At 36.2% G+C, this 25,449-nt stretch overlaps 1 protein-coding gene across 2 annotated transcripts in view; it reads right to left on the bottom strand.

The window, feature by feature from the left end:
- LOC149794732 (serine/threonine-protein kinase 10-like) overlaps positions 1–25,449 on the bottom strand; it is a 202,508-nt gene that overhangs the window by 96,790 nt on the left and 80,269 nt on the right. For both annotated transcript variants that reach the window (XR_016422186.1, XM_089964351.1), the window contains exons 9-12: positions 21,633–21,692; positions 16,130–16,807; positions 8,962–9,747; positions 4,491–4,624 (exon numbers count right to left, since the gene is read on the bottom strand). Coding sequence is in view for 1 of the 2 variants with exons in the window: in XM_089964351.1 (XP_089820477.1) it covers positions 4,491–4,624; positions 8,962–9,747; positions 16,130–16,807; positions 21,633–21,692 (1,658 nt within the window). In the remaining variant the exon portion in view is untranslated. The remainder of the gene's footprint in view (positions 1–4,490; positions 4,625–8,961; positions 9,748–16,129; positions 16,808–21,632; positions 21,693–25,449) is intronic.

Genomic DNA, 25,449 nt, shown 5'->3' on the forward strand with positions numbered 1-25,449 from the left:
TATTCTTCAGCAATAAACTGGAATAATTTTTACTTAGGACTAGCTAGACATCATAATATATCTTTAAGTGAAAATCCCATATTCACACATTCAGGAGGAGTAGCTATAACAAGATTTTCAAGATAGCCATTGTGGTGGCCTTACTGGACATCAGATATGCCCAATTTTCATTACGGCCAACAGTACATTACACTGATATGACCATCCAGTCATGATGGGTAGCAGTAAGATTTTAAAGATGACTGTTTTGTGGCTGGATGTCCGAGCAGCATATTTTCATTTAGGGCCAACTAGATATATATGTGTGTAAACTTTCACGCCAACCCTGCAGGTAGGAGGAATGGCAATGAACAGACATATGACATACAAGAGACAGATAATGGACAATGGACAAACAACCATCACTTAAGTTCATATGGTCTATGACAAGCAGAGCTAAAATGGAAGACAACTGTGTGCACAAGATTCTGTTTAACAATGCATTTCAGGTGCAGGACAAAAAGGACAAAAACTCCAACAAAAATGTGACAGCAAAAAGTGATTTGCCTATATGTACATCATCAGATTACCTTAATATTTACTGCCCATCAAAAACTGCAGAGCTAGGTGTGCTAAGAAGGTAATGTCCCACACTATATCAAGCCACAAACAAAAAGGGTACAACAATTAGGAGAACAAAATGATTTGTGTATATAACTGTCTTCTGGTGACAAACATAATAGTTACCAACTTCATGGCAACACATCAAAAACTTGCAACTAGCAAAATTGTCATACACTGTATTAAGCTACAGAACAAAAAAAGCAACAAAAATTGTAGGATGAGAGTGATTTGTCAGTATGTGTGCATCATGAGATGATTACCTTATATTTACCAAGTTTCATGGCAATCCAACAACAAGGGTCTTAGAGCACACACCTGGCTGAAATCTCACAAACTGATGTTCACTACTGAAATTCTTTTCAATGCTTTTGACTGCATATGCAATGAAAACAATTGTTTCAAGGTTTCTCTATCCTCATCCATACTTCATGGAACATCAGCATCACTTGTCCAGTATTGACAGACCCCGATGCCAGGATGCTTTGTGTCATAGTTGGTCAAAATCTGTTAATGTTTCTTTTTATAGAAAAGTTGTGTAAATGTTTTTCTACTTTTAGCGGTGCCTCATTTGTATAAATCTGAAAGCTTTTTACACCTGGATGCAGTTTTGTAGATGAAGTTGTTTAAAGGTTTATCCACTTTTAGTAGCTGTGGTCGTATTTGATGGCTGACAGATATTCTTGGTACAACTCTTAAGTCTTCAGGTTAGGATGCTTTCTCTTGAGATTTCATCAATTTATACTCAGTGGCTTTGAAGAAGTCATTGTATGTTTTGTTTTTTCTTAAAATTTATTTTTTAAATGGTGGTTATATCTGATGACCATTAGCAAAATTTTATTCTATACAAGCCTGAAAGGCTATCTTGCCAGGATGCCTTTTGCAAAGATTGCTTAAAACACTGATAGCAACTACTGCAGACAGATGCCAAGATGGATGCATGGCATTGATATAAACTACCTGAACTCATAACTCTGTGAGCTTAAAACAAAAGAAAACATTTAAATTTTAAATTCCATCCCTTTCCAAACAATATAGTGAAACAAAACATTCTCAAGTTGAAAATTATGAATAATAAACACTTTCTTCAAAGATGGAGATGCAATCTTCGGTTTTGTTTTAAGAGATTCTTTACTATAATCTTTCTTTGCATTCCTTATCTTCATTATTCTGGTCCAAAAAAATCTTGTTATATTTTCCTGGTGACCAATGACTGACGCTAGTATACCAGGACACTGGAATCTCCCTTTGGGACAATGAAACACTGGTAAAGCAAGAAACTTTAGACAAGTGTGCCGTTACATTCTCATATATGAAAACAAACAAAAAATAGCATTAAATGAAAAAATTCAACTTATAAAAAAAATGTTGACTGCAGTTTAAATTTATTATTATCCACAAACATGAATTAGTGTTGAACAGTGCTATACAGTCTGTCTGCCTGCCTGTCATTCGATCCATACCCGTTATCTCCTCCAAAACCACTGGAATGAAATTCACCAAACTAAGTACAGTCTGCTCATGTGGTGACTATCTGAAAGAGGGTTATGGTTTTAAGATTTCTGCCCTGGGGAGTATGGGAGAGGTTCAGAGGTCAAATATACAAAAATTGAAAGTACTGTGACAATTTTTTTTTAAAACCCAACATTGTACATACATATGTTGGATGAGTACACATAAGTATATCTAATGAATTTTGGGATACTATCCCTGGGTCACAGTCTAGATTGTACATACATATGCTGGATGAGTACACATAAGTATATCTAATGAATTTTGGGATACTATCCCTGGGTCACAATCTAGATTGTACATACATATGTTGGATGAGTACACATACGTATATCTAATGAATTTTGGAATACTATCCCTGGGTCAGAGTCTAGATGGGTTACTGATGGAGAAGCATACAGTACATAATAAAACAAATATGAATTGTCCATGGTGAGCCATCGCAGTGGCTCTCATTGGAATTTTCTGAAAATCTAAACATTCTTCAAAATCAACACTTCACCTAACAAATATTTCACTTTTTTGTTTCTTCACAGATTCTAACCATTCATCAAAGTATTTCTGTAATTTAACAATCAATTCAGCAACCTAATGAAGACAGTTAGTGATGATACTGATCATATGGGTCATTTTTCACCACATAACAGATTATACATGGTGGTCACAATATCTTGTGGAGGACAAACCTGGGAAGATCCCTGGAAGAACCACTGACCCACAGGAAGCTACCCACAAGCTTTCTACCATACCCATGTTGGCCAAGCATAGATTCAAATCCACATGGACTGGGGTGAAATGTCAGTGACTTAAAATGACGAGTGCCTTAGACCACTTGACAACCCAGGGTCCTTACTTTTAAGTTTTCCCTTCTTCTTTGTTATAAGTCATGAATAATTGTTTTCCTTTCTGAAATATTTTCACAGTTATATTTTCCACAAATAAATGCACACAATGTCATATCATTTATTAGACCACTGGGTACCTGATTTAGGCATAAAATGGTCAGAAAACACTACTGAGTAGCCCCTTGTTAGCACTCAGCTACCTGTTTTGGACATGCCCTGCTTGCCAGTAGCCCCTTGCAAGCACTCAGCTACCTGTATTGGGCATACACTGCTTGCCAGTAGCCTCTTGTAAGCACTCAGTTACCTGTATTGGGCATACCCTGCTTGCCAGTAACCCCTAGTTAGCACTCAGCTACCTGTATTGTACATAACCTGCATTCAAGTAGTCCCTTGTTAGCACTCAGCTACCTGTATTGTACAAATCCTGCTTAACAGTAACACCTCATTATCACTCAGCTATCTGTAATGTACGTACCCTGTATTCAATTAGCCCCTTGTTAGCACTCAGCTACCTGTATTGGGAAAATCCTGCATTTTAGTAGCCCCTTGTTAGCATAAAGATTTCTTTAAAATTAGCATTTTTCTCTTTAGAGAAAATAAGTGGCTGACATTAAAACTATGTAGTATATGGTGAGGATTTCATGAGAGATGCTGAAATTATACAGGTGTGAAATTGCACATCAATAGTACATTACTATCTGCATTGTATGTGGAAATATACACTGTACATAATGTGCATTTACATTATTTCAATCATGTTGGTGGAGTGTGTTGTTGAGTGTAGTTAATCATACCTGTGCAATTTCCTGTTTCTGTCCGTACTTTTCTCACCAGGTGAAAATTTCACTAACTCCGCTTAAAGAGTGGATTGTAACTGTCCAGTTTGTTGATCACCACTGCATACCTAAGGGACCCGCTGATGATGGTAGTGTCATGGATTTTACATTAATTAAGTCTATAACCTAGCAACAGTTCATGCTCGACTCCTATTGTAAATCCTTGATAGTTCACAATTCAGAGGGGTGTACAACTGCACACTACACAAACATCAGAGGGAAAGGGTCTATCACTGGATGGGCCGCAGAGCATACTTTCTATCCCTCATTTTTCAAGATCAAACGATTACAAAGAATTTAGTAGTCTTCTCCAAATAACAGAACATAAGTAAACAAATTTCAAAACTTGAAAGATATTTTAGTTATATTGAATTACAGAATTCCATTAATAAAGATTTGTTTATTGTAACAGGTTAATATCCAGAACAATATTCAATTTTGACATCACCAACAGATTAAGTGGGGAAAATAAATGTGATTAAGTCAACAGTCATACATGGTTAGATTGATCAATAGGAGAGTTTTCTCTATCACACATTCAGTGGGCTACTGAAATTTCCACTATGTGACAGCTGACTGACAATCACTGCACTAAGGCTAAAAAATTTTAAATCTCTGTTGTGGGCAAGAAGAAATATTTCTGAATTTTCCCACCCTAAAGAGAATAAACTAAATTTAATTCAGATTTCTGACTTACCTATGAATGAACTCATCCCTAGACTTATGCTCATCGCCTGCCATGATCACTTTCTGTGTAGTACTGGTGACGACAATACCATTTTTCATATAAGTCCTCGTTTTGGTCATTGTTTTGTACTGACTCTTGCTTTCCTTTATAAGATGGAAAAAAATGGAAAATAAAAATTAGTATAAGTACAACAAAAAAAACCCACATTTTCTCATGAAAATTTACAATTAAATTTGCTTTCTTTAAATAAAATTGAATACATTACATTAATGACAAATATTAAGATGTTAGGCAATAACATTGTCTATGACTATGTTCTCCTCGCTACAGATTAGTAACAGTAAAACATTTTTTTTGTAGCAAAGCCCTCTGGACCCTAAAAGTTATACCGGACCCAGAAGGTTACCTTGGGCCCTTAAAGTTAATTTGTTTTATGCATGGAAATTGCTTATATACCAATCCCTAATTTTAACGCATGCTTTACTGGGCTGGATCCCTGTTTCTGTAGGTGAAAACATTTGGTTTACACAGGTCTTACCGTTCAACTTGCTTTATACTGTCAAATTCAATTTTCATACAATTTCTCAAGATTTTTTTTGGAAATCTTGAGAATACAATTCACAAGATTCTTCACAATAAATATTTGGATCCAAAACAAAACTTGCAGGACAAAGGGTACTGTTCACGATGAGAAAGCTTAAGTGGATGTTATAAAAAAAAGACCCTTTTGTTGGCAAATCTGAACAAGCTCGGCATGGAAATGTCAATTGCTCATCTTACTGAGAGCAAGAAAGTCAGCTTATGTGAGAAGCCTGTGATGAAAAGGGAATCAAAAGATGCCATATATAGCTATCTTTTGTTACCCATAAACCGAAACTTTACCTGCCTTTACAGACAAGTTTTAAATACTGAATGACCACTAACTTAATGAAAAAGGACATAACTTGTCCCTTTTCTATAAGACAAACTTTTTCATCAGAGACAGCTTTAATTCACTGCCAATAGATAAAGATATCAAACTATAGCTGTTACAATGGCACAAAAGGTGACTTTCATTACCGTTGCAATAACACAGCTATTCTGCCTGCCATCCAGCCAATGAATAGATTTGATCATGTACCCTAATGATAAAAACTATCCAGCTTTTGTGCCATGACACCTTTGTGTTACACAATCAATGAGACTGATGTATGGTGAGTACAAGCAAGATAAGAAATGTCTGCACACTGATTCACAGGATATTCCTATGAATAAACAATGCCTACCTCATGAGCAAAAATTTAGTTACCTAGATTGTGCTATCACTAAAGATATGTGCCAGTGACAGCTCACGGCAGGCAAACATTACATACATGTGTGTGTGTGTGTGTGTGATTTGGATTTTTAACGTAGCTTTAACAATTTTCCAGTCATATCGCTACTATATCTGCAGTGTGACAGTTTATAGTGATGTCTAGCACTGGGGCATCATGCAGCAGGCACGTAGCATGATGTCCCACCCAGTCACATTATCCTGACACCAGGCTGATCAGTCCTAACACTAACCTCTTAATGCTGAGCGCCAAGTGAGGCAGCTTAAGTACCATTTTTGTAAGTCTTTGGTATGACTTAGCCGGGGACCCATTACATACAGGACATTTATATAGGAAATTTGTCCACAGGAAATTAAAATGGCTATTGTGAACAGGTGACCACTCTGCAACTGTGACCATTACGACAGGTTTGACTGTACTATGTAAAGGGTTACAGCATGCCAGCACAATACTGGTCATATGGTGCCGAATAAAAGGTAAGTTGTAAACATGCAATAATAAATTACAAAAACTATCTTTTGCAAAGATGGCCATGTCTGTTCAAATGTGAAAACCATCTATGCCACCATGTTTTCTGTCAAGTTTGGTAAAAGTTCTGTTAAATTTTTAAGAGGTTTGTGAGAAAGATTAATTTCAGGGTCTTTCTATTTTTAGGAGATGGACTGGCATCATTTGGTATAAGTTCAGAGCTATTTTTAGAAACAGTAGCCATACATGATGATGGACTGACATTATCTGGTATAAGTTGAGAGCTATTTTTAGTAACAGTAGCCATGCATGATGATGGACTGGCATCATTTGGTCTAAGTTGAGAGCTATTTTTAGTAACAGTAGCCATGCATGATTATGGACTGGCATCATTTGGTCTAAGTTGAGAGCTATCTTTAGTAGCAGTAACCATGCATGATGATGGACTGGCATCATTTGGTTTAAGTTGAGAGCTATTTTTAGTAACAGTAGTCATGATGGACTGGCATCATTTAATGTAAGTTGAGAGCGCTTTATGTCAGAATTAGAATGCAAACTTTACTCAAATTCTGTTCAGCAGTTCTTGAAAGAAGTCATTAAATCTTTCTATTTTTAGCAATGGCAGTCATATTTGAAAGTAGGTAACCATCATTTATATAAATTTAAAAAGCATTAATGCTATGTTGCTTACTGTCAAATTGTTAATTCTGTTAACTGGTTTTAAAGAAGTCGTTTAAACATTTCTGTTTGTTATAATGGCAGCCAGTATTGAACCCATACATGGCCTGTATAACTTTTACTACATACTGAAACACTTCCATCAAATTTCAGTAGCAAACAAAAAGCTTCAGTTCATCAAAAATTGGGACAAGTCTGACATTTGTCTCAACTGGGGAGGGAGGGAAGATGCTAGGTTTGGCAACGAAAAACAGAAATGGTCGGCCAGCCAGAAAATACATATTTTTTTGCCTAAAGGAAGATTCTTGTTAATAAAAATCATTGCTGACCAAATGATCCAAACTCAGAAAATTTAAGAATGCTGAAGAAATTTTTTATAATGGCATGAAAATATAAATAAGTCATCCACATGTCCTTACAAACAGGAAGGATTTTGTCAAAAAAATGGGACAATTTCTTTAATGGTCTAAAAAGGTAATCAAGATATATACACTCAGTTAACTGTCCAAATTTTAATGCAGTAATGTCAAGCAAGTTTTGCAAATGACATTTCATAAATGATGAAAAACTTAATTTTACGTTATATCCTCTGTATTTTGCAACATAATCTCATGAAAACAGCACATGTCAGCAGCACTTTAGTAACAACTGGTAGTTTCTGAAAACAACAACCGTACAGACCACATTTGTTGTAAAATATTATTCCTCAATTTTCATTCATCCGTCTCTCTGGATCAATCCACAAGTGCAATGCGAACTGAAGCCATAGTCGGCTGGAGAAATGCTTCACAATCACAGGCCAAAGAAGTTTCAGATTTGTCCAAATACTTGACACTATTCATACTATAATCATCAACTTTAACTCTCTGCCAGGACCAAGACTGAGGTCAGGCTGAAGCCATTTCATTTTACACTGTTCCTTCTTTAACCATTCCATTAGGTTTGGCAACAACTGTCACCTCATTGGTAAATAATACCTTCTTCAAATTATGCACAACAGTCCAAGTAATCTTTCCCCTGCACCTCACAAGATGTTATTTTCCTATTTACTTCATGCACGCCCAATGTTTCACATTCAGATTTTCGTAAAAAAGCCAAAGAATTCAAATGTTGCTGGATAGTTTTCCTTATTACACTCTGAGACCTAGACACATTATAGAAGTTGGTTACTTCTTGCAAAGACTTCCTACAATTCACTTTTACAATGCCTAAAAATTTGTTTCTGCTCCACTCTGTGATAACAGCCTGTGTTACTGTGTGAAGTTTGTCTTCCATATTGCGTGTCTCCCAAAATATTTTCAAAATTGAGGAGGAATCAATTCCTAGAAAATGTGAAACCTGTACAGATAAATATCTCTCCAGAATCATAGAATGGTTTGTTTTGCTTCAACACTCAATTCTTTACCATGACTTGCCAAGCTGAAATATATGACAACGTATATATTCCAGACAACAGCCTGATTTCCATTACTTCATATGCTCAAGATAAAAGCCATGCAATAGAGTACAAGCAAGAGGAACAAGATCAGACCTGTATTTTTAATGATCATTTTTAGGGGAGCACAAGAAATGTACAACAGTGGGCCATCTTGAAAACTGACACAATGATGGCACCCGAGCTAAAAAATAATACCCAAAAAAATGTTCTGAAACTTACTTGTCCACATCAAGAGGTGTTTGTATTATCATACTAACTGGGCTTTTCTGTAACATAAAGTTCAGGTCCAAAAACTTAAAGAGTTTAAAATAACTGAAAATTTGCTGTAATGAAAATCTAACCAGCTCACCTACATAATAATACAAATAAGTCTTCAAAATTTTATTTCTCTACCCTCAGTTGATTTCTATTTAATCCAACCTGCAAGGTTTTTTGTCAAATTTATACAAGTCTGAAAAATTCAAAAATGTGTAAATTAAATGGAAAACTGCCTGAATGTCCCAAAAATCTGTCTAGTTATGCCAAATAGGTGTTTTCTTAAAGCTATTTTGCATACAAGAAAGTATTCTCAGTCTGTACTTACATTTCGAGCTCTGATGCCTCTCTTTTTGTTCCTTTCTGTATCTTCTCCCTTCCTGGAATCATCTTTTTCCACACTATCTAGTGTATTCACACTTGCAGTATCTGACCTCTGGTCAGAGGAATCTTCATCTGGATTGGAAACATCGAGAATGTCAATGTCATTTGTTATCTTAGTTTCAAAAGTATCTAAATCTGTTTGTGGAATAAATTCTTGACTGTCTCTCCTTTGGGGATTTGATTTTTTAATGTCTGTTAGAGAAGAACGTCTCTCTTGTCTTGTCTCCTTTGGAGAGTTCTGAATTTGAGTCACATGACCATTAATAACAATTACACTAGCTGCTGGCACAGGTTGTCCATTAATTGTAATAATATTGTCATTATGTTCATCACTTTTTGCAGGTTTTGACATTACTTCTTCCTCTTCATCACCTACATGAACTTTCACTTCTTGTATTTCCATCTCTACCTCTTTCACCTCTGGTACCTCAGAATCTAAACCCCTGGATGGGGATGGCTGCTTTATTCCAACCTCTTTATCAGTCAATGATGGACTTCCTTTTGACCTCTCTACCTCACTGCTCACATCACTATCACTTGTTACCGCCTCTTCCTCATCCATCCCCTCCTCTATCACATCCTGTACAGTGCTTAACACAACACTGGGAACAGATGGTTCTTCAGTTGTGGAGCGGATTACTTCATCAATGATCTCATTTAAGATTTCTGCTGCAAACTTTGTTGAATCAACTGGGGCTGGTGCTTTAATGTTTTTCTTTTGACTTTCATCCTGAGGAGGGAAAACAAGTGAAGTCACAATTTAAAAAAATAGCAAATACTGTCCAATTTGAATATTGTCAGAAACTGGATTTCATAATATGCGAAAAGGGAACAAGAGTTTAAAACTGCACAAAAAGTACAGACAGATACCAAATAAAGCTTCCCATCGTGAAATAAAAGTTTGGTGCTACATATTTTCATCTGACAGTATTTAACATAGAAGTCTGTAAACTATGGTTTTGCAGTCCTCAAATAAGCTGTAAAAACGTAAATAAAATTTTAAAAACATTATTTCTAATACAAGTTGCTTGTGCAAATTTGTTCAAAGGCTAGCTGAAAAATGGGAACTATGGCACCTCTATCAATATTTTTGATAATCTTCTTTACTTTCATCTTTGACACATAAAAATAGCATTTGAGATTCATATATCACTTTATAATTAAAGACCAGTTTGACAAAAACACACTTTTAATTTCTTGAAGTGGCCAAAATAAGGATTGCTAAGCAATAATGTCAAAATTAAAATGTTACCTTCAGCTGTCAAATTATTTTTTTAGATTAATGAAATCTTCCTTGCTTTTCTTTTATATTTAATACAAATTTAGAGACTCCATCAACCAAATCTCAAAGCAATGGCATCAGATGTATTGAACCTAGTTTGATGTAAAACCATTGTTATGGTGAACATACTATCTACTGAACACGTATAAGAACTGACAAGTCTGGAAATATAATGAAAAGATAAAAAAGGTCATTATATGTAACTTTTCTATGAGATGAAAATTTATTCCATAACCACATGCATATTGTATGATCATGCAGTTAGTAAAATGTGTCCATGACAAAATACAATGTATATTATATATTATAATTACATGTTAGTAAAATGTGTCCATGACAAAATACAATGTATATTATATATTATAATTACATAATAGTATTAAGTCCCAGTATATCCCAGCATCCAATATATTCAATCATAATTAGATGATACAAAACTAATACACTTCTGGAATTCAAATTGTCTTAAACATTGTATCTAGTAAATAAATTGGAGGTTCTTTTGAAGAATAATTGAATATTGCTTTATACATGTTTATGATTCAATACACAGATAATGTCCATTCCTTATTCTCATTCTTGTGAAATAATTTCTCTCAGTGCTTCTTGGGAAAGTTCAAGATGATTTGAGAAACTTAGAATCAGGCTTAGAACAAATTTTAGCAGTAATCTGAACATTAAATTTTACAAATTACATATTTTATGATAAATCACATTTTTTTAAAAACCAGAAAACCATACCACTGGGTCCTCAGCATTTAGTGGTTAGTGTTAGGACTGGTCGGCCTGGTGTCAGGGTAATGTGACTGGGTGGGACATCATGATACATGTCTGCGGCATGATGCCCCACTGCTAGACATCACTTTAAAGCGATATGATGGAAAATTGTTAAAGCTACGTTAAAAATCTAAATCAATCACACATATACACTACCACTGGGGCTGCTGTGATACTTGTGGCCACAAAGTCAGTTGACTGTTAGGCCTACAGTAGTGAGTTGTGATACTAGTGGCCACAAAGTCAGTTGACTGTTAAACCTACAGTAGTGAGCTGTGATACTGGTGGCCACAAAAGTCAGTTGACTGTTGGACCTACAGTAGTGAGCTGTGATACTAGTGGCCACAAAGTCAGTTGACTGTTAGACCTACAATAGTGAGCTGATACTAGTGGCCACAAAAGTCAGTTGACTGTTAGACCTACAGTAGTGAGCTGTGATACTAGTGGCCACAAAAGTCAGTTGACTGTTGGACCTACAGTAGTGAGCTGTGATACTAGTGGCCACAAAGTCAGTTGACTGTTAAACCTACAATAGTGAGCTGATACTAGTGGCCACAAAAGTCAGTTGACTGTTAGACCTACAATAGTGAGCTGATACTAGTGGCCACAAAAGTCAGTTGACTGTTGGACCTACAGTAGTGAGCTGTGATATTAGTGGCCACAAAAGTCAGTTGACTGTTAGACCTACAGTAGTGACCTTTGATACTAGTGGCCACAAAGTCAGTTGACTGTTAGACCTACAATAGTGAGTTGATACTAGTGGCCACAAAAGTCAGTTGACTGTTAGACCTACAATAGTGAGCTGATACTAGTGGCCACAAAAGTCAGTTGACTGTTAGACCTACAGTAGTGAGCTGTGATACTAGTGGCCACAAAGTCAGTTGACTGTTAGACCTACAATAGTGAGCTGATACTAGTGGCCACAAAAGTCAGTTGACTGTTAGACCTACAGTAGTGAGCTGTGATACTAGTGGCCACAAAAGTCAGTTGACTGTTGGACCTACAGTAGTGAGCTGTGATACTAGTGGCCACAAAGTCAGTTGACTGTTAAACCTACAATAGTGAGCTGATACTAGTGGCCACAAAAGTCAGTTGACTGTTAGACCTACAATAGTGAGCTGATACTAGTGGCCACAAAAGTCAGTTGACTGTTGGACCTACAGTAGTGAGCTGTGATATTAGTGGCCACAAAAGTCAGTTGACTGTTAGACCTACAGTAGTGACCTTTGATACTAGTGGCCACAAAGTCAGTTGACTGTTAGACCTACAATAGTGAGTTGATACTAGTGGCCACAAAAGTCAGTTGACTGTTAGACCTACAATAGTGAGCTGATACTAGTGGCCACAAAAGTCAGTTGACTGTTAGACCTACAGTAGTGAGCTGTGATACTAGTGGCCACAAAGTCAGTTGACTGTTAGACCTACAATAGTGAGCTGATACTAGTGGCCACAAAAGTTAGTTGACTGTTAGACCTACAATAGTGAGCTGATACTAGTGGCCACAAAAGTCAGTTGACTGTTGGACCTACAGTAGTGAGCTGTGATACTAGTGGCCACAAAGTCAGTTGACTGTTAGACCTACAATAGTGAGCTGATACTAGTGGCTACAAAAGTCAGTTGACTGTTAGACCTACAGTAGTGAGCTGTGATACTAGTGGCCACAAAAGTCAGTTGACTGTTGGACCTACAGCAGTGAGCTGTGATACTAGTGGCCACAAAGTCAGTTGACTGTTAGACCTGCAATAGTGAGCTGATACTAGTGGCCACAAAAGTCAGCTGACTGTTAGACCTACAGTAGTGAGCTGTGATACTAGTGGCCACAAAAGTCAGTTGACTGTTGGACCTACAGTAGTGAGCTGTAATACTAGTGGCCACAAAGTCAGTTGACTGTTAGACCTACAATAGTGAGCTGTGATACTAGTGGCCACAAAGTCAGTTGACTGTTAGACCTACAATAGTGAGCTGATACTAGTGGCCACAAAAGTCAGTTGACTGTTAGACCTACAGTAGTGAGCTGTGGTACTAGTGGCCACAAAGTCAGTTGACTGTTAGACCTACAGTAGTGAGCTGTGATACTAGTGGCCACAAAGTCAGTTGACTTTTAGACCTACAGTAGTGAGCTGTGATGGTAAGCAGATGGTCCATGCAGGGCAAATTTAATTATGAACATGGCACAAGGGCACTTGAAATTAGAGATTGTGTCTTATAATTATGAGGGAACTGTATTTGGTAGTGCATCAATCTCATAATTCAGGGGTCATAGGTTGATACAGTGTTGGCTACATCAGTGTGTCCTTGAGAAAGGCACTGACCTCCCATTTCCTTACCAAGATAAAATTAATAATGTGCTAAAAGTGCCATCAAAACCATCGAACAGTAAAAGCTATAAAACCAGAAACCATACTTGAAGAAATAGAAATATCGTTGAAAATGTAAATGTATGAGCCCCTTTCTCTCACAAATTGGTGTTCCTGTGGAATGCACGAGGTAATGCCAACCAAAGAATGTACATACTACTGATATGTGCATGCTACTGATATGTGCATGCAACTGATATGTATGTGCTATTGATCTGTGAATGCAACTGATATGTGCATGCAACTGATATGTATGTATGTGCTATTGATCTGTGAATGCTACTGATATGTATGTGCTATTGATTTGTGGGGCCGCGGGTGGCTGCGTGGTCTAAAGCGCTCTCCGTTACGGATCACTGCCATCTCACCTCTGTCTGCGTGGGTTCGAGTCTCGGAGTCAGCCAATGTGGGTATGTGAGAAAGATTGCCAGTAGCTTCTCATGGGTCGGTGGTTCTTTCTGGGGTTTTCCCGGGTTCTTCCTCCACCATTAATACTGGCCGCCATGTATAGCCTATTGTGTGCTGAAAAATGGTGTTAAACCCTACAACAACAACAACTACTGATCTGTGAATGCAACTGATATGTGCATGATACTGATCTGTACGAGGTACTAATCATCCATCTGACCTGTACATCCAATTGACCAGTACATGCTACTGACGTGTTACTGATCTGTACAAGGTACTAATCTATGCATGGTACCAATCTGTGCATGCTACCGACTTGTGCATACCACTGAACTGTGCATGCCAGTGATCTGCAGAATATATTCTTCATCCTGATGGAGATCATGATGTACTGTAGAATTTGTCTTGAAAGACTACTGCTATGAAAGACCACTTCTCATTATGGACATTGCTCTCAAAGCATAGATTTATTGATTATAAAGTTACTAAGCCCTGTCAAGAGAGACCACCTAAATTAAGAAACCATACTTTTTGACAGAAAAATGGTCTTTCAAGACAGGTCTACTGTATTATACCAAAAAAATCAACAGTTTAAGCCAGTACTGCTATATCAAAAGGTTCTGTGGCAATCATACTGATCACGATGCACAAGAACCTATGCAGCTGTGTGCAAGTACCCCTGAAAAACTGGTAATTTATGTTCAATTCTTCATATCTTCAATACAGAATTGCTGTAAAATGAAATACCTGAACATGCTTTAATATTAATTATTTCTTGATTCCTTTTTTTAAAAACAATGCTTTCAATCTCAACTTATTTTAAATAGTTTCAATATCAAATCAAGATTAACAGGATTTAGAGATAGTTGATCTCTCCCATCACTTTGAATAGGGTGTGATTCCTTTCATAATTGTTGGCATAGCATCAAGTTAAGGGTCTTTCAGTACAGCAAAAATTTCCTGCTATTGTGATGTGATGTGATGTTATGTCATTTGGATTTTCAACATAGCCTTAACAATTTTTCAGTCATATCACTATGATATCTGAAATGTGGCAGTTTATAGTGATGTCTAGCACCGGGGCATCATGCCTCAGACATGTAGCATGATGTCCCACCCAGTCACATTATCCTGACACAGACCGACCAGTTAGTACCATTTTTGTAAGTCTTTGGTATGACTCAGGCGGGGATCGAACCCATGACCTCCCAAATCTGAGGCAGATGCTCTAACCACAATGCCACCAGAGTGGTCTCCTGCTATTATATGAAACACCTCTCTGAGCACTGTGTGTGTGATAAGGATTTCTGATGTAGCTTTAACAATTTTTCAGTCATAATGTTTTTAGTCATATCGCTACGATGTCTGCAGTGTTGCAGTTTATAGCGATGTCTATCACTGCGGCATCTTGCCACAAACATGTAGCATGATGTCCCATCCAGTCACATTATCCTGACACCAGGCAGACCAGACCTAACACTAGCCTTCTAATGCTGAGTGCCTAGCAAGGTAGATGTTAGTACCATTTTTTATAAGTCTTTGGTATGACTCAGCCAGAGTTTGAACCCACAACCTCCTGCATCCAAGGCGGATGCTCTAACCACTAGGCCACTAGAGCGGTCCCTGAGCACAAACTTACTTTGTGATATAGTAAGTATTCAGATCACCTCATCTACATTCAGGCTATATTGTTTTATTACCTATTGTGCAAGAGAGATCTACAAAATTACAATACCCTAAACTCTGGAAAATTTAGCAATGATGAGAGTTTAACAAGATAGATCTTAGGATGGACAAGATTTGGTCCTAGTTGCATAAATCCTCCATTTTATGACAAATCAACATGGACTTTCCCTTTTAAATCTGATGATTGGGGAATGAGTTCAATTGATTTACAGAAGGAACATGCTATACATGGTCTTTATATTTGTGGCTGCAGCACACATAAAATCCGCTAAAAAAGGTACCCATATAAAAATTGTTAATTCAAAAAAAATCCATTCAGAAACAAAGTTCTTACAATAAATGGCTATAAACTTGAAAAAATATATCAAAATTAGGATTTTTAAAAATGTAGCTTGGGCAATTCTTCTTTGTTGTCAAGTATTATTCCAACATATTAGTTAATATCAGGACACAGCATGCCAAGTAATACAGAGGAAAAAAAAGAGAAACCTGATGAACTCTTGCATCAAAAACTTACAAACCTGAAAATAATCCATTTAAAAAAGGGCAAATTTACATAAAATTACCTGAAAACTAAACAGCATGCAGAGTTTGGGGTATACCTGACTAGAATGTGATTTCTCGCCAATCCTTTCATCTGATGACTCTGTCTCTTTTTCCACCAACATTTCTTGGTCCCCTTTATTTACTTCTGGAATGGCAGATTTTGTCAAGACCTCAGTTATGACTTTGTTCTTGGTTGAGAGTCTGAATTCAGTTTGTTCCTCATCATTGTCTAGATCCGTTATGGGTACAGTTGTAATAAATTCTCTTTCTGGAGTTGTCTTTTCTGATGATAATGATGATGATGATGATGATGATGATGATGATGATTCTTGAGAAGATGTTGTGTCCTTTTCTGGGCTGGGGATGACCACCTTTGGTAGTGGGGACATTGTGTCTGATGGGGTTGGGGAGGGGGATTTTTCATTTTGACTTATAGTAGGAGGGGAGGGGGATTTTTCTTTCTGACTTAAGGGGGGAGGGGGAGCTGCAGCCCGTTTTGATGAAGCAATCTTCTGCTTCTCATCAGGTTTAGACATGGGTTCCAGTTCAGGTGTGCTGGACTTTCTTTCTTCCCTAAGTTCAGGTTCTTGGGTCACAGATTTTTGCTCCTCATGTTCTGGCTCAAGCGATTTATTTCTTGCATGCTTGGATTTTGGTTCAGGTGTTAATGACTTTTTCATTTTTTCATTACCCTTCTCCTCTTTGTGTCTTTCTTTTTCTTCTTCCTCTATCTTCTGAAAGGGCAAACAAAAACAAATGCTTCTTCCTAGAAATTTAATGACTTAAGACAAATCTCTGTAACATCTTTAAATCATGCCACCTCAAAAGCCACTTCTTAATAAGATATCAGAAATTGGTCAAAAACCATATATAATTAGTTGGGGATTTATTTTTCTTATTAAAACAGATCTTTACCCTTTCTTGGCACTACCTATCAAATTTGTGCCTTTCTACTAAATATGTACTGGTTCTTTGTAACTCCATACAAAACTTTCAACAGAACTGATGTAAATAATTTTTACTGAACAGATTAGCTTAAGAATCCAAGGAAGATCTGAAATTATGCATCTTTTAAGATACTGTGATTACCTGTGAAAAGTTATCTCCCTTAGCTTATCTGCCCAGTATGGTACACGCAAGGTAGGACAATTACTCTATTGTTTATATTGACATATGCCAGTATTCAGCACTTATACAATGATCAGCATACAAACAATGGCCAAAATACATACAAGACCACCAAACCCTACAAATAATCCTAGTGCAAAAAAAATTATGTATTGTGTGAATAGGCTGCCTAATAATACATTTATATCTCTCTGTGTAAGCAACTGGTACAAAGAATTTTTTGTTACAATCTGGAAGTCTTTAGAAAAGTTACCATCACTACTGGTATATGGTGTATTATGCTACATATAATGGGCTATGTAATACAGTTGTTAGAGCAAAGTGTGTTAATTGCATTATATGATATCAACCTTAAGTAGTAAATGAGTACAAAATATGAAACATAAGCAGATAAATGGTTAAATACATTTTATCTCCAGCTACATTTGTAAAAATACACTAAAGTTTAATTTGTGGTACAATGAAATTCTCTACATTTCATAAAGTCATTGAAAGTTGGTATGTAAAATAGAAGCTTTAAAATTAGCTATGGCAGGTAAAATTTATGAAATAAACGTATCTATAACTTAATTATGTTAACCATATTTTTAACTACTCAGATTTATCCAAAAAATTTTTCACTACAAGCATACTGTGAAACTATGCAGCAAAATGTTGAATTTTTGTGTAGTAGTTTTATCTGAAAATGCAATAACAGTTCTGTGGAAAATATTAACGAAGATGATGACAAGACTTGTAACCCAAAAATATGAAGGTACAAACTTTAAACACTAGAGTTTCCATTTAATACAGCAAAATATCTTAATGACAGTGATGATGACAGGAAAGTAATATCTATATCTCAACTGCCAGTGACAATAAAAAATAGCTTTAGAAGAAATGATGTACATCACAGAAAGCCTCACCCACTACAAATTTCTTGGCAGGGTCTAAATTACAGAAATTTCAGCATGATAACTGGAGTTATAATGAGAAGGATGTTCAAGGGCCATAACTCATACAAATGATGTATGATGTTGAAAAATCAACTTGAAAGGTTTTCGTCAATATAATGTGCATGTCAATTTTCTATGAAACCTAATGTTATTTTTCAAAGTAATTCTGAAGAAATTAAAGTTAAGAGGATGAGCAATCAGTGGTGACAACTCTTCTAAATAATACTGTGCACTGTCATGGAGATTAAACTCTTTCATGATCCCATCAACACTGTGCACTGTCATGGAGATTAAACTCTTTCATGATTCCATCAACACTGTGCACTGTCATGAAGATTAAACTCTTTCATGATCCCATCAACACTGTGCACTGTCATGGAGATTGAACTCTTTCATGATCCCATCAACACTGTGCACTGTCATGAAGATTAAACTCTTTCATGATCCCATCAACACTGCACTGTCATGGAGATTAAACTCTTTCATGATCCCATCAACACTGTGCACTGTCATGGAGATTAAACTCTTTCATGATCCCATCAACAAAACATTATGAGGTTAATCAGGGCACATAACTAACAGAATGCTGGAAATCAAATTATTCAGGATCTTATCAATATAAAGTTGATTGCCAGATTTTGTTCAAATCCATAAATCCTTGGTAAATTTATGCTGTGCAAATAAACTTAAGATCAATAGGCAATCAGGGGGCATATATCCTGTAAATGACATTGCGAAACACCAACAATTTTACTAATTTCTTGTTGAGGAAACAACAAGACATGCGGATGAACAATTCAGTGAAATAACTTCTGTAAATTATATTTTTTTAATGCTAGAAACCTAACTCATTCAAAGCGTCTGTCATGTTATAAGTAAGGAACAATAGCCAGATTGCAACATGTATATGCTAGACCCTGAGGCTAATTATTCACTTCATAAATGTTGTGAGTGTCATGAGTGTCAAAGCGATGTGTATAGGGTGGGAAGCCAGTTGTATATAACATGGCCATAGGAACTTGTTACTGGCGCCTTATTTGGCTGCATGCAATTCACAGGTAAGTGGCATTAATTGCCAGTGTTGGGCTCAAAGGAACATCAAGTGAAGGTCGTCAATCCACCCTTGACTGACTGCCGGGGAGGGAGCAATGTCTGCTAATTATGTAGACCATGGGTGAATCGACATCCACTCGGAAATGAGTAAGTCGTGGCCACCATTGGAATCGCAAGTTTAAATCTAGTGTCTTGAAACTAAACGTCAGTAGTCGCTAAACTATCTTGTGGGAATTACATAAGGAAGTTATAAGCTACTCCAACGTCATTCAAATTGGCGGGAAACATTGTTATTCTGGGAATTACAAAGGAGCTTCACAAAGGAAGCTTTTAGGGACCGGAGGAGCTGTAGGAGACAGAGAAGGGAAATACCCAGGTACAGTTGGTCTCAAGTCTCTGGGAAACAAGAAAAGGAGAGAACGGAAGTGGAAGGATGAAGGACGTGGTTGTTGGACTGAAGGGGTACTGGGTACCAGTCAAGAAATACTACAGATGAGTAGAAACACAGGACAGGAGGAAAATCTATCACACTAAGTCAGATGATGAAATAGGCCGTCACTTGGTTGAGTGAAAGACGAGTGATGGGTTTTGGATATCGAATTTCAATTCAGGAAGGACTATATGTAATTGAATGGCATTAAATTTGTTGTTTATTTGAATTTCACCATTTGTGTATTCAGTAATTTAACTGTCGGCATCGCTGACTGGGGGCTCGGAGCTTTGCATCTCTATCACTACTTCAATTTCTAACAAAAACAAGCCAGGGTGGGTCTTCTGTAATAATTAAAGATAATACTGGGAGCACCCCACCCCAACCTAAGGTAGTCTATGAGACCTCTACAGCGTCATTAACATAAAGCCACATGAAATCCAACAAACCTTTGTAAAACTGATGCTGCATAAAACAAAGTGAGGAAGATGGATGATAGGATGTGTAACTCCTGTAAAGGATACTGCTGAACATTCATAACTAAATGCAGACTGCCCAATTTGGTTAAAATCCAATCAATAATGTTCATGTTATCTTGCAGAAACCCAAGTTAGGAGTGCAGGCAATCAACAGGCATAACTCCTGTAAATGATGTTACAGAGAACTGGAATGTGAACTCATTTAAAGTATTATCCATTTAAAGCTGCTGCAAAAATTGGGTCGAAATACAACAATCTTTGATCAAGTTATGCTCCAGGGACCCTAGTCAGGAGTTTTGGTAATCAGAGGACATCACTTCTCTAAATTATGACACTGAAGGTTCAAAATCAAATTTTTGTGAGGTTTTATCAAAATAACACTGCATACAAAATGTTAAAATTTGATATTTCCTGTTATCTTGCAGAAACTAAATTGTCAGTGAAAGGATGAAGTCATGGACTGAAAAATTATGTTAGAATATGACAAAGCCAACTTTATCCAAATGAAACCCCACCCCCAATAAGGTGTGTAGGGTTTATTTTAATTACTTTTAACGTAGCTTTCAGTTTTAGTCACATCACTATGATGTATGCAGTGTGCCAGTTTATAGTGATGTCTAGCACTGGGTAATCATGCCAAAGACATGTAGCATCATGTCCTACTTAGTCATATTATCCTGACACCAGGCCTAACACTAACCTCTTAATGCTGATCGCCTAACATGGCAGCTGCAAGTACCATTTTTATAAGTCTTTGGTATGACTCAGCCAGGGTTCAAACCTATGACCTCCTTAGAGGCAGGCACTCCAACCACTTAGGCCACTGAAGCAGTCTCCCCATAAGGCAATGTTCTAGAACATTTTAAGGAACACCTATTATCCATGAATTAAACCAACTAAACATATATCTACATGACTTCAACCTACAATTCAATCAATACTGATAGCTTTTAATATTAATATTTAGTTGAAAGGCTTTCTACAACTATAATTTCATCTCATTTTCAGTGTAAATATAATATATTAGTGTTCAAGTATATAAAAAAAATTACAGCTGTCACACGGAAAACTTAATAAACAAAACAAATTCTGAATACTCTGACAATTTTACAATCACTTTTTGTCTCTCGTCCCAAAAATGAAATGACATTCTTTATCTTTTTTAAATAACAATAAACACATTCTTTTATAAGTACCTGTTGCAGGTCTTGCTGAAAAACAAATCAATTCCTGTCTTGTTCAACACAACTTTACTTTGCTAGAAAGTAAATGACTTTAATACTGACCTTAATCCACACAACTTTAACCTTGACCCTTATCACAGATGTTGATGGACAGATGGACATGAAGACACGCCAACAAATGCCAAAGTAATTGCTATATTTAGCTACTGCCGAAGCTGGCATGACAATCATGATATGTAAAACTCTTCTACTGCATCTATTATCCAAGTAAATTTTCATGCAAATGATTCCTTTGCACTAAAGAGAAACTTAAGACTTTTATTTAGCCCTTTTGACATATCATATGATACCTTATCATCCCTTTCAGCTTCTTCACTTACTGAAGTTGTGTCATCGGCCTGCAAAGACTTCTGAAAGAAGAAAAAAATGCAGGTAAAATGAAAGTAGAAATACTAATGGTAAATTGCTAACTTCTACACAACTATAACCTCTTAAAGACATTATTTTTCAAATTTTTCATAATCTGTCAGATCAAAATGTTGGTCCCTACCCCAATCTATGAATTAAAGCACCATAGAAAAAAAACTTTTAGCAAAACCATAGAAAAATGTATACCCACAAAGATTATTATTTTCAAGTAGATGTATTTTATCCTGAATAATAAATTAAACAAAGTGAGACAATGTAACAAATGGATTTGGTCTGAATTTATCTGTTTGGTAAAACATGAAGACAATGTGCTCAAGTATCCAGTTAAATGAATATGTGTCGGATTTAACAGCATAATAATGCCTGTAAAGTACAGAGTAAGTGTGGACATAAAATATAAAGACCTACAAACACAAATATAACATTACATGAGTCAAATCCCATAATTGAAAGTCAAATTCTCTTTATAAATTGCTTTCTTTAAAATAACTAAATAAATCATTCACCAAACCAAAGCATTTGATGATTTGCCATATGTGGGTTAAATGATCAATATATTGTTAGACGATTCTCATCATGGTTCAAAAACACATTAAATTACAAAATGTGTTGATTAAATGTCAGTCTTCTGAACAATTTGGGTTGCAGTGTCAAATTAATGTCTACTTGAAATTTAACACATTGTTACCTGTGTTAAGTCACCTGATGAGATAATTACACATCAGACACATGACAAATCCACATGCACTTTACTTGCATGACCATGAAAGCCATCTGGAATTAGTGAAGTCAAAACAAACTGCTCCTTCGATATTGACGGATAAATTAATGTGGCCTAGTGATTCAAAATGGCAATATGAGGTAGAACTGTGTTATTCCACATGGATTTATAAGTTGTCAAACATCCAGGCAACTTAAACCATAATTCTAGAAGACACAAGAATACCAGCAAGTTACTAAAAAATGGTTCAATCAACCATAATTCGAGGAGCCACAAGAATGCATGTGGCTAAAAACACAACTCATAGGTACATTAATGTGTTGTGGACAAATCTGTCTCTAATAATTTGCATTTTGTATGAAAAGATGAGATCATGCACAATTGCTCTACCAATATAAGTTTGTGGAAATGATTTCTTGGACTCTCTTTCAAAGTATCAAAGACATTAGCTGGAAATTCATCATGGGATGCATCCAAAAGCATAAATGTTGCCTCCATTTGCTGCCTCCTATCATACTCAGTGGGTACGTCAGACTTATTCTACACCCAGGATAGGGGTTTTCAGTTTTAACAATCATTCATTGTTTTGATATGTTTGCTTATTTCTAATTTCAAAGACAAGTTTGTTACTAATAAACACCAATCCCATAGCTAACAAATATAAAGATATAAAGAAACTTACCAAAATTAATCATGCCTGAAAATAGGTCACATTTTCCTTGTTTTGGTATTGTTCAGTTACTCTCACCGTAATGCATCCATATTATGCTGGTTTTCACACGTGTAATATTTAGGGTGTAATGAACAGATAAAAAGACTAAAGTCACTCAAACAGGTCTCAACAAATAGAATAACCAGACACATGGGACTAGTTGGCTTTCTGTCCAACAATGCCTGACAACAAAGGCTTAGTCCTAAGCAAATTTTTAAAGAAATTAAGGTTTTGTAATATCACTTTCCAAACACTTACAAAATAGACATTCCCAGACTAAGAATGGTTATATTTCTTTCGACTGAAATAAGCAAAGTACAAATAAGTCAATAATTAGTGATAACTGTCCATGATTAGATTTCTTCTCATGTGCAGGTAGATGATCAGTAATCAGTTGGTTTGCTCCAAATAGCAAGAAACTCGACAAAATAACCTCCTCTATCCTAAATGTGTTTTTACGTTTTGTTATTTTCTTCAATTCTGCAACATGCACAAACACAAGATCATTCCTGTATCTGAGCAACTGTTGAGTTTTACAAAGAGTTCAAAGTCTAGATGGGATGTGAACCATTGCTTAAACATAATGCTGTGTACCTGCAAGATGTACACAGACTTGAGGCTGGTGAAAATACCTGATGCCAACAAGTTATACAGTTAATTTAAACAGATTGTGAGAAATCAATTAAAATCAATTTTATTAAACATAAAACAAGAGTACCTCAATGGGACCAATGCATTACTGTCTGAAAAGATTTCCATGATTCATACCATTTCTTATTTTTTAATGGCTAACTTCAGTAATATAGGTGATGGAATAAAAGGTGAATGAAGAATAACTACAATCCATAACGTATTCATTTAAAAGTGTAAATTATCAATGAACTGTGACTCCAATGCTTACAATGAGAAAAAAACTAATGTTCCTAAAAATACTTATGCCCTGATTGTGACCAATGCTGATGGTGATTCAATTTTCAAGTTTAAAAGGGAAATAACTATGATGAAAATTCTGTGGGAAAAATATTTAGAATATTAAATAAGGATATCTCAGCATGAAGAAAAAAATGAGTGCAAAGTTTCAAGTGTAAATGAATTGTTATTTGCACAATAACTGAACCAGTACAAAATGATGTCAAAGGAGATTAGCAAATTCTGAGAAGAGTTTGGGGCAAAAAAAAAATATATCAAACAATACACCATACACCCACAAATAATTGTAGACAGTAATTTTATTTGTTTATAGTCAGCTGTTTGAATATCATCGTGTACACACATTTCAGAACAGACAGAACAGAACAAAAAATAAAGATCAACAGGAAGGAAGGTGCCATGATGATCCATGGCTTACCATTAATTTCTGTATTCAAAATATTGGTAATCGATTCCTTACATATGCTAATTTCAGGGACTGAAAATTTCTATTGAGACACATCGGTCCAGGATCAGTAGGGCTCTACAGAGTCCAGGTCCACATATGGACCGGTCTAACATTACAATATTTACTAGTGCATCAGCATTGCCAAAAGGCAGGAAAAATATCAAAATTAATGCAAGCTCAACATTCAGACAACTTCTTTGTACTGCTGCTTTCAAGGAACAAACTATGGAGTTGAAAAAAGATGTACAGCCATAACTGCAATGTAATTTTGACCCAAATCTATACTGTTCTTGTGCTGAAAGTTACAAGCTAAGTCAAAATTACACAACGGTTTTCCAGCTTTAGTATCACCATATGCAGACCATTTGCACCCAACTTTGTAAAGGTTTGAGCAATCTTGGTCTTAATGATGGAGTAGGGTATACTTGATTTACTTGCAGTAACTTTTCTGGTGCAAGTAATATATTCTTTGCTACAAATGGGTCTGTTTTAAAATCTGCTAACTTTGGGTATGCCATACCTGCTCAAGAAAAGCACATGACCTTTAACATAGCATTGCCAAGTCATTTTCCAGTGATCCTGAAAAGTCTGAATCCATTTATTATCACAGTTTGCATCCTTTTCAAACCTGGGACAATTGTGGTCCTGCAATGCAACATGTCTCTTGAAACTAAATTCTTTATGGCTGATTCTTGTCTCCTGCCCATAAATCCACACTTAAAAAACCTTATCATCCATAAACAAACAGTAAGCTAATAACACTGATGTCGACTTTTAGTTATGGTTGAAAAACTGATAAACATTTGAAGATCAAACACAGATGGTGATCCATGCTAAATTTGCCAATTTCCAGTGCCATTTTACACCACCAGTCTCTTATTATCACCTTCTACTTGCATTAGTGCAATTTTATGACTGTTTTCTTAA

The sequence above is a fragment of the Sinohyriopsis cumingii genome, chromosome 7 (assembly GCF_028554795.1).
Source record: "Sinohyriopsis cumingii isolate HCF-2022 chromosome 7, ASM2855479v2, whole genome shotgun sequence".
NCBI classification, from domain to species: domain Eukaryota; kingdom Metazoa; phylum Mollusca; class Bivalvia; order Unionida; family Unionidae; genus Sinohyriopsis; species Sinohyriopsis cumingii.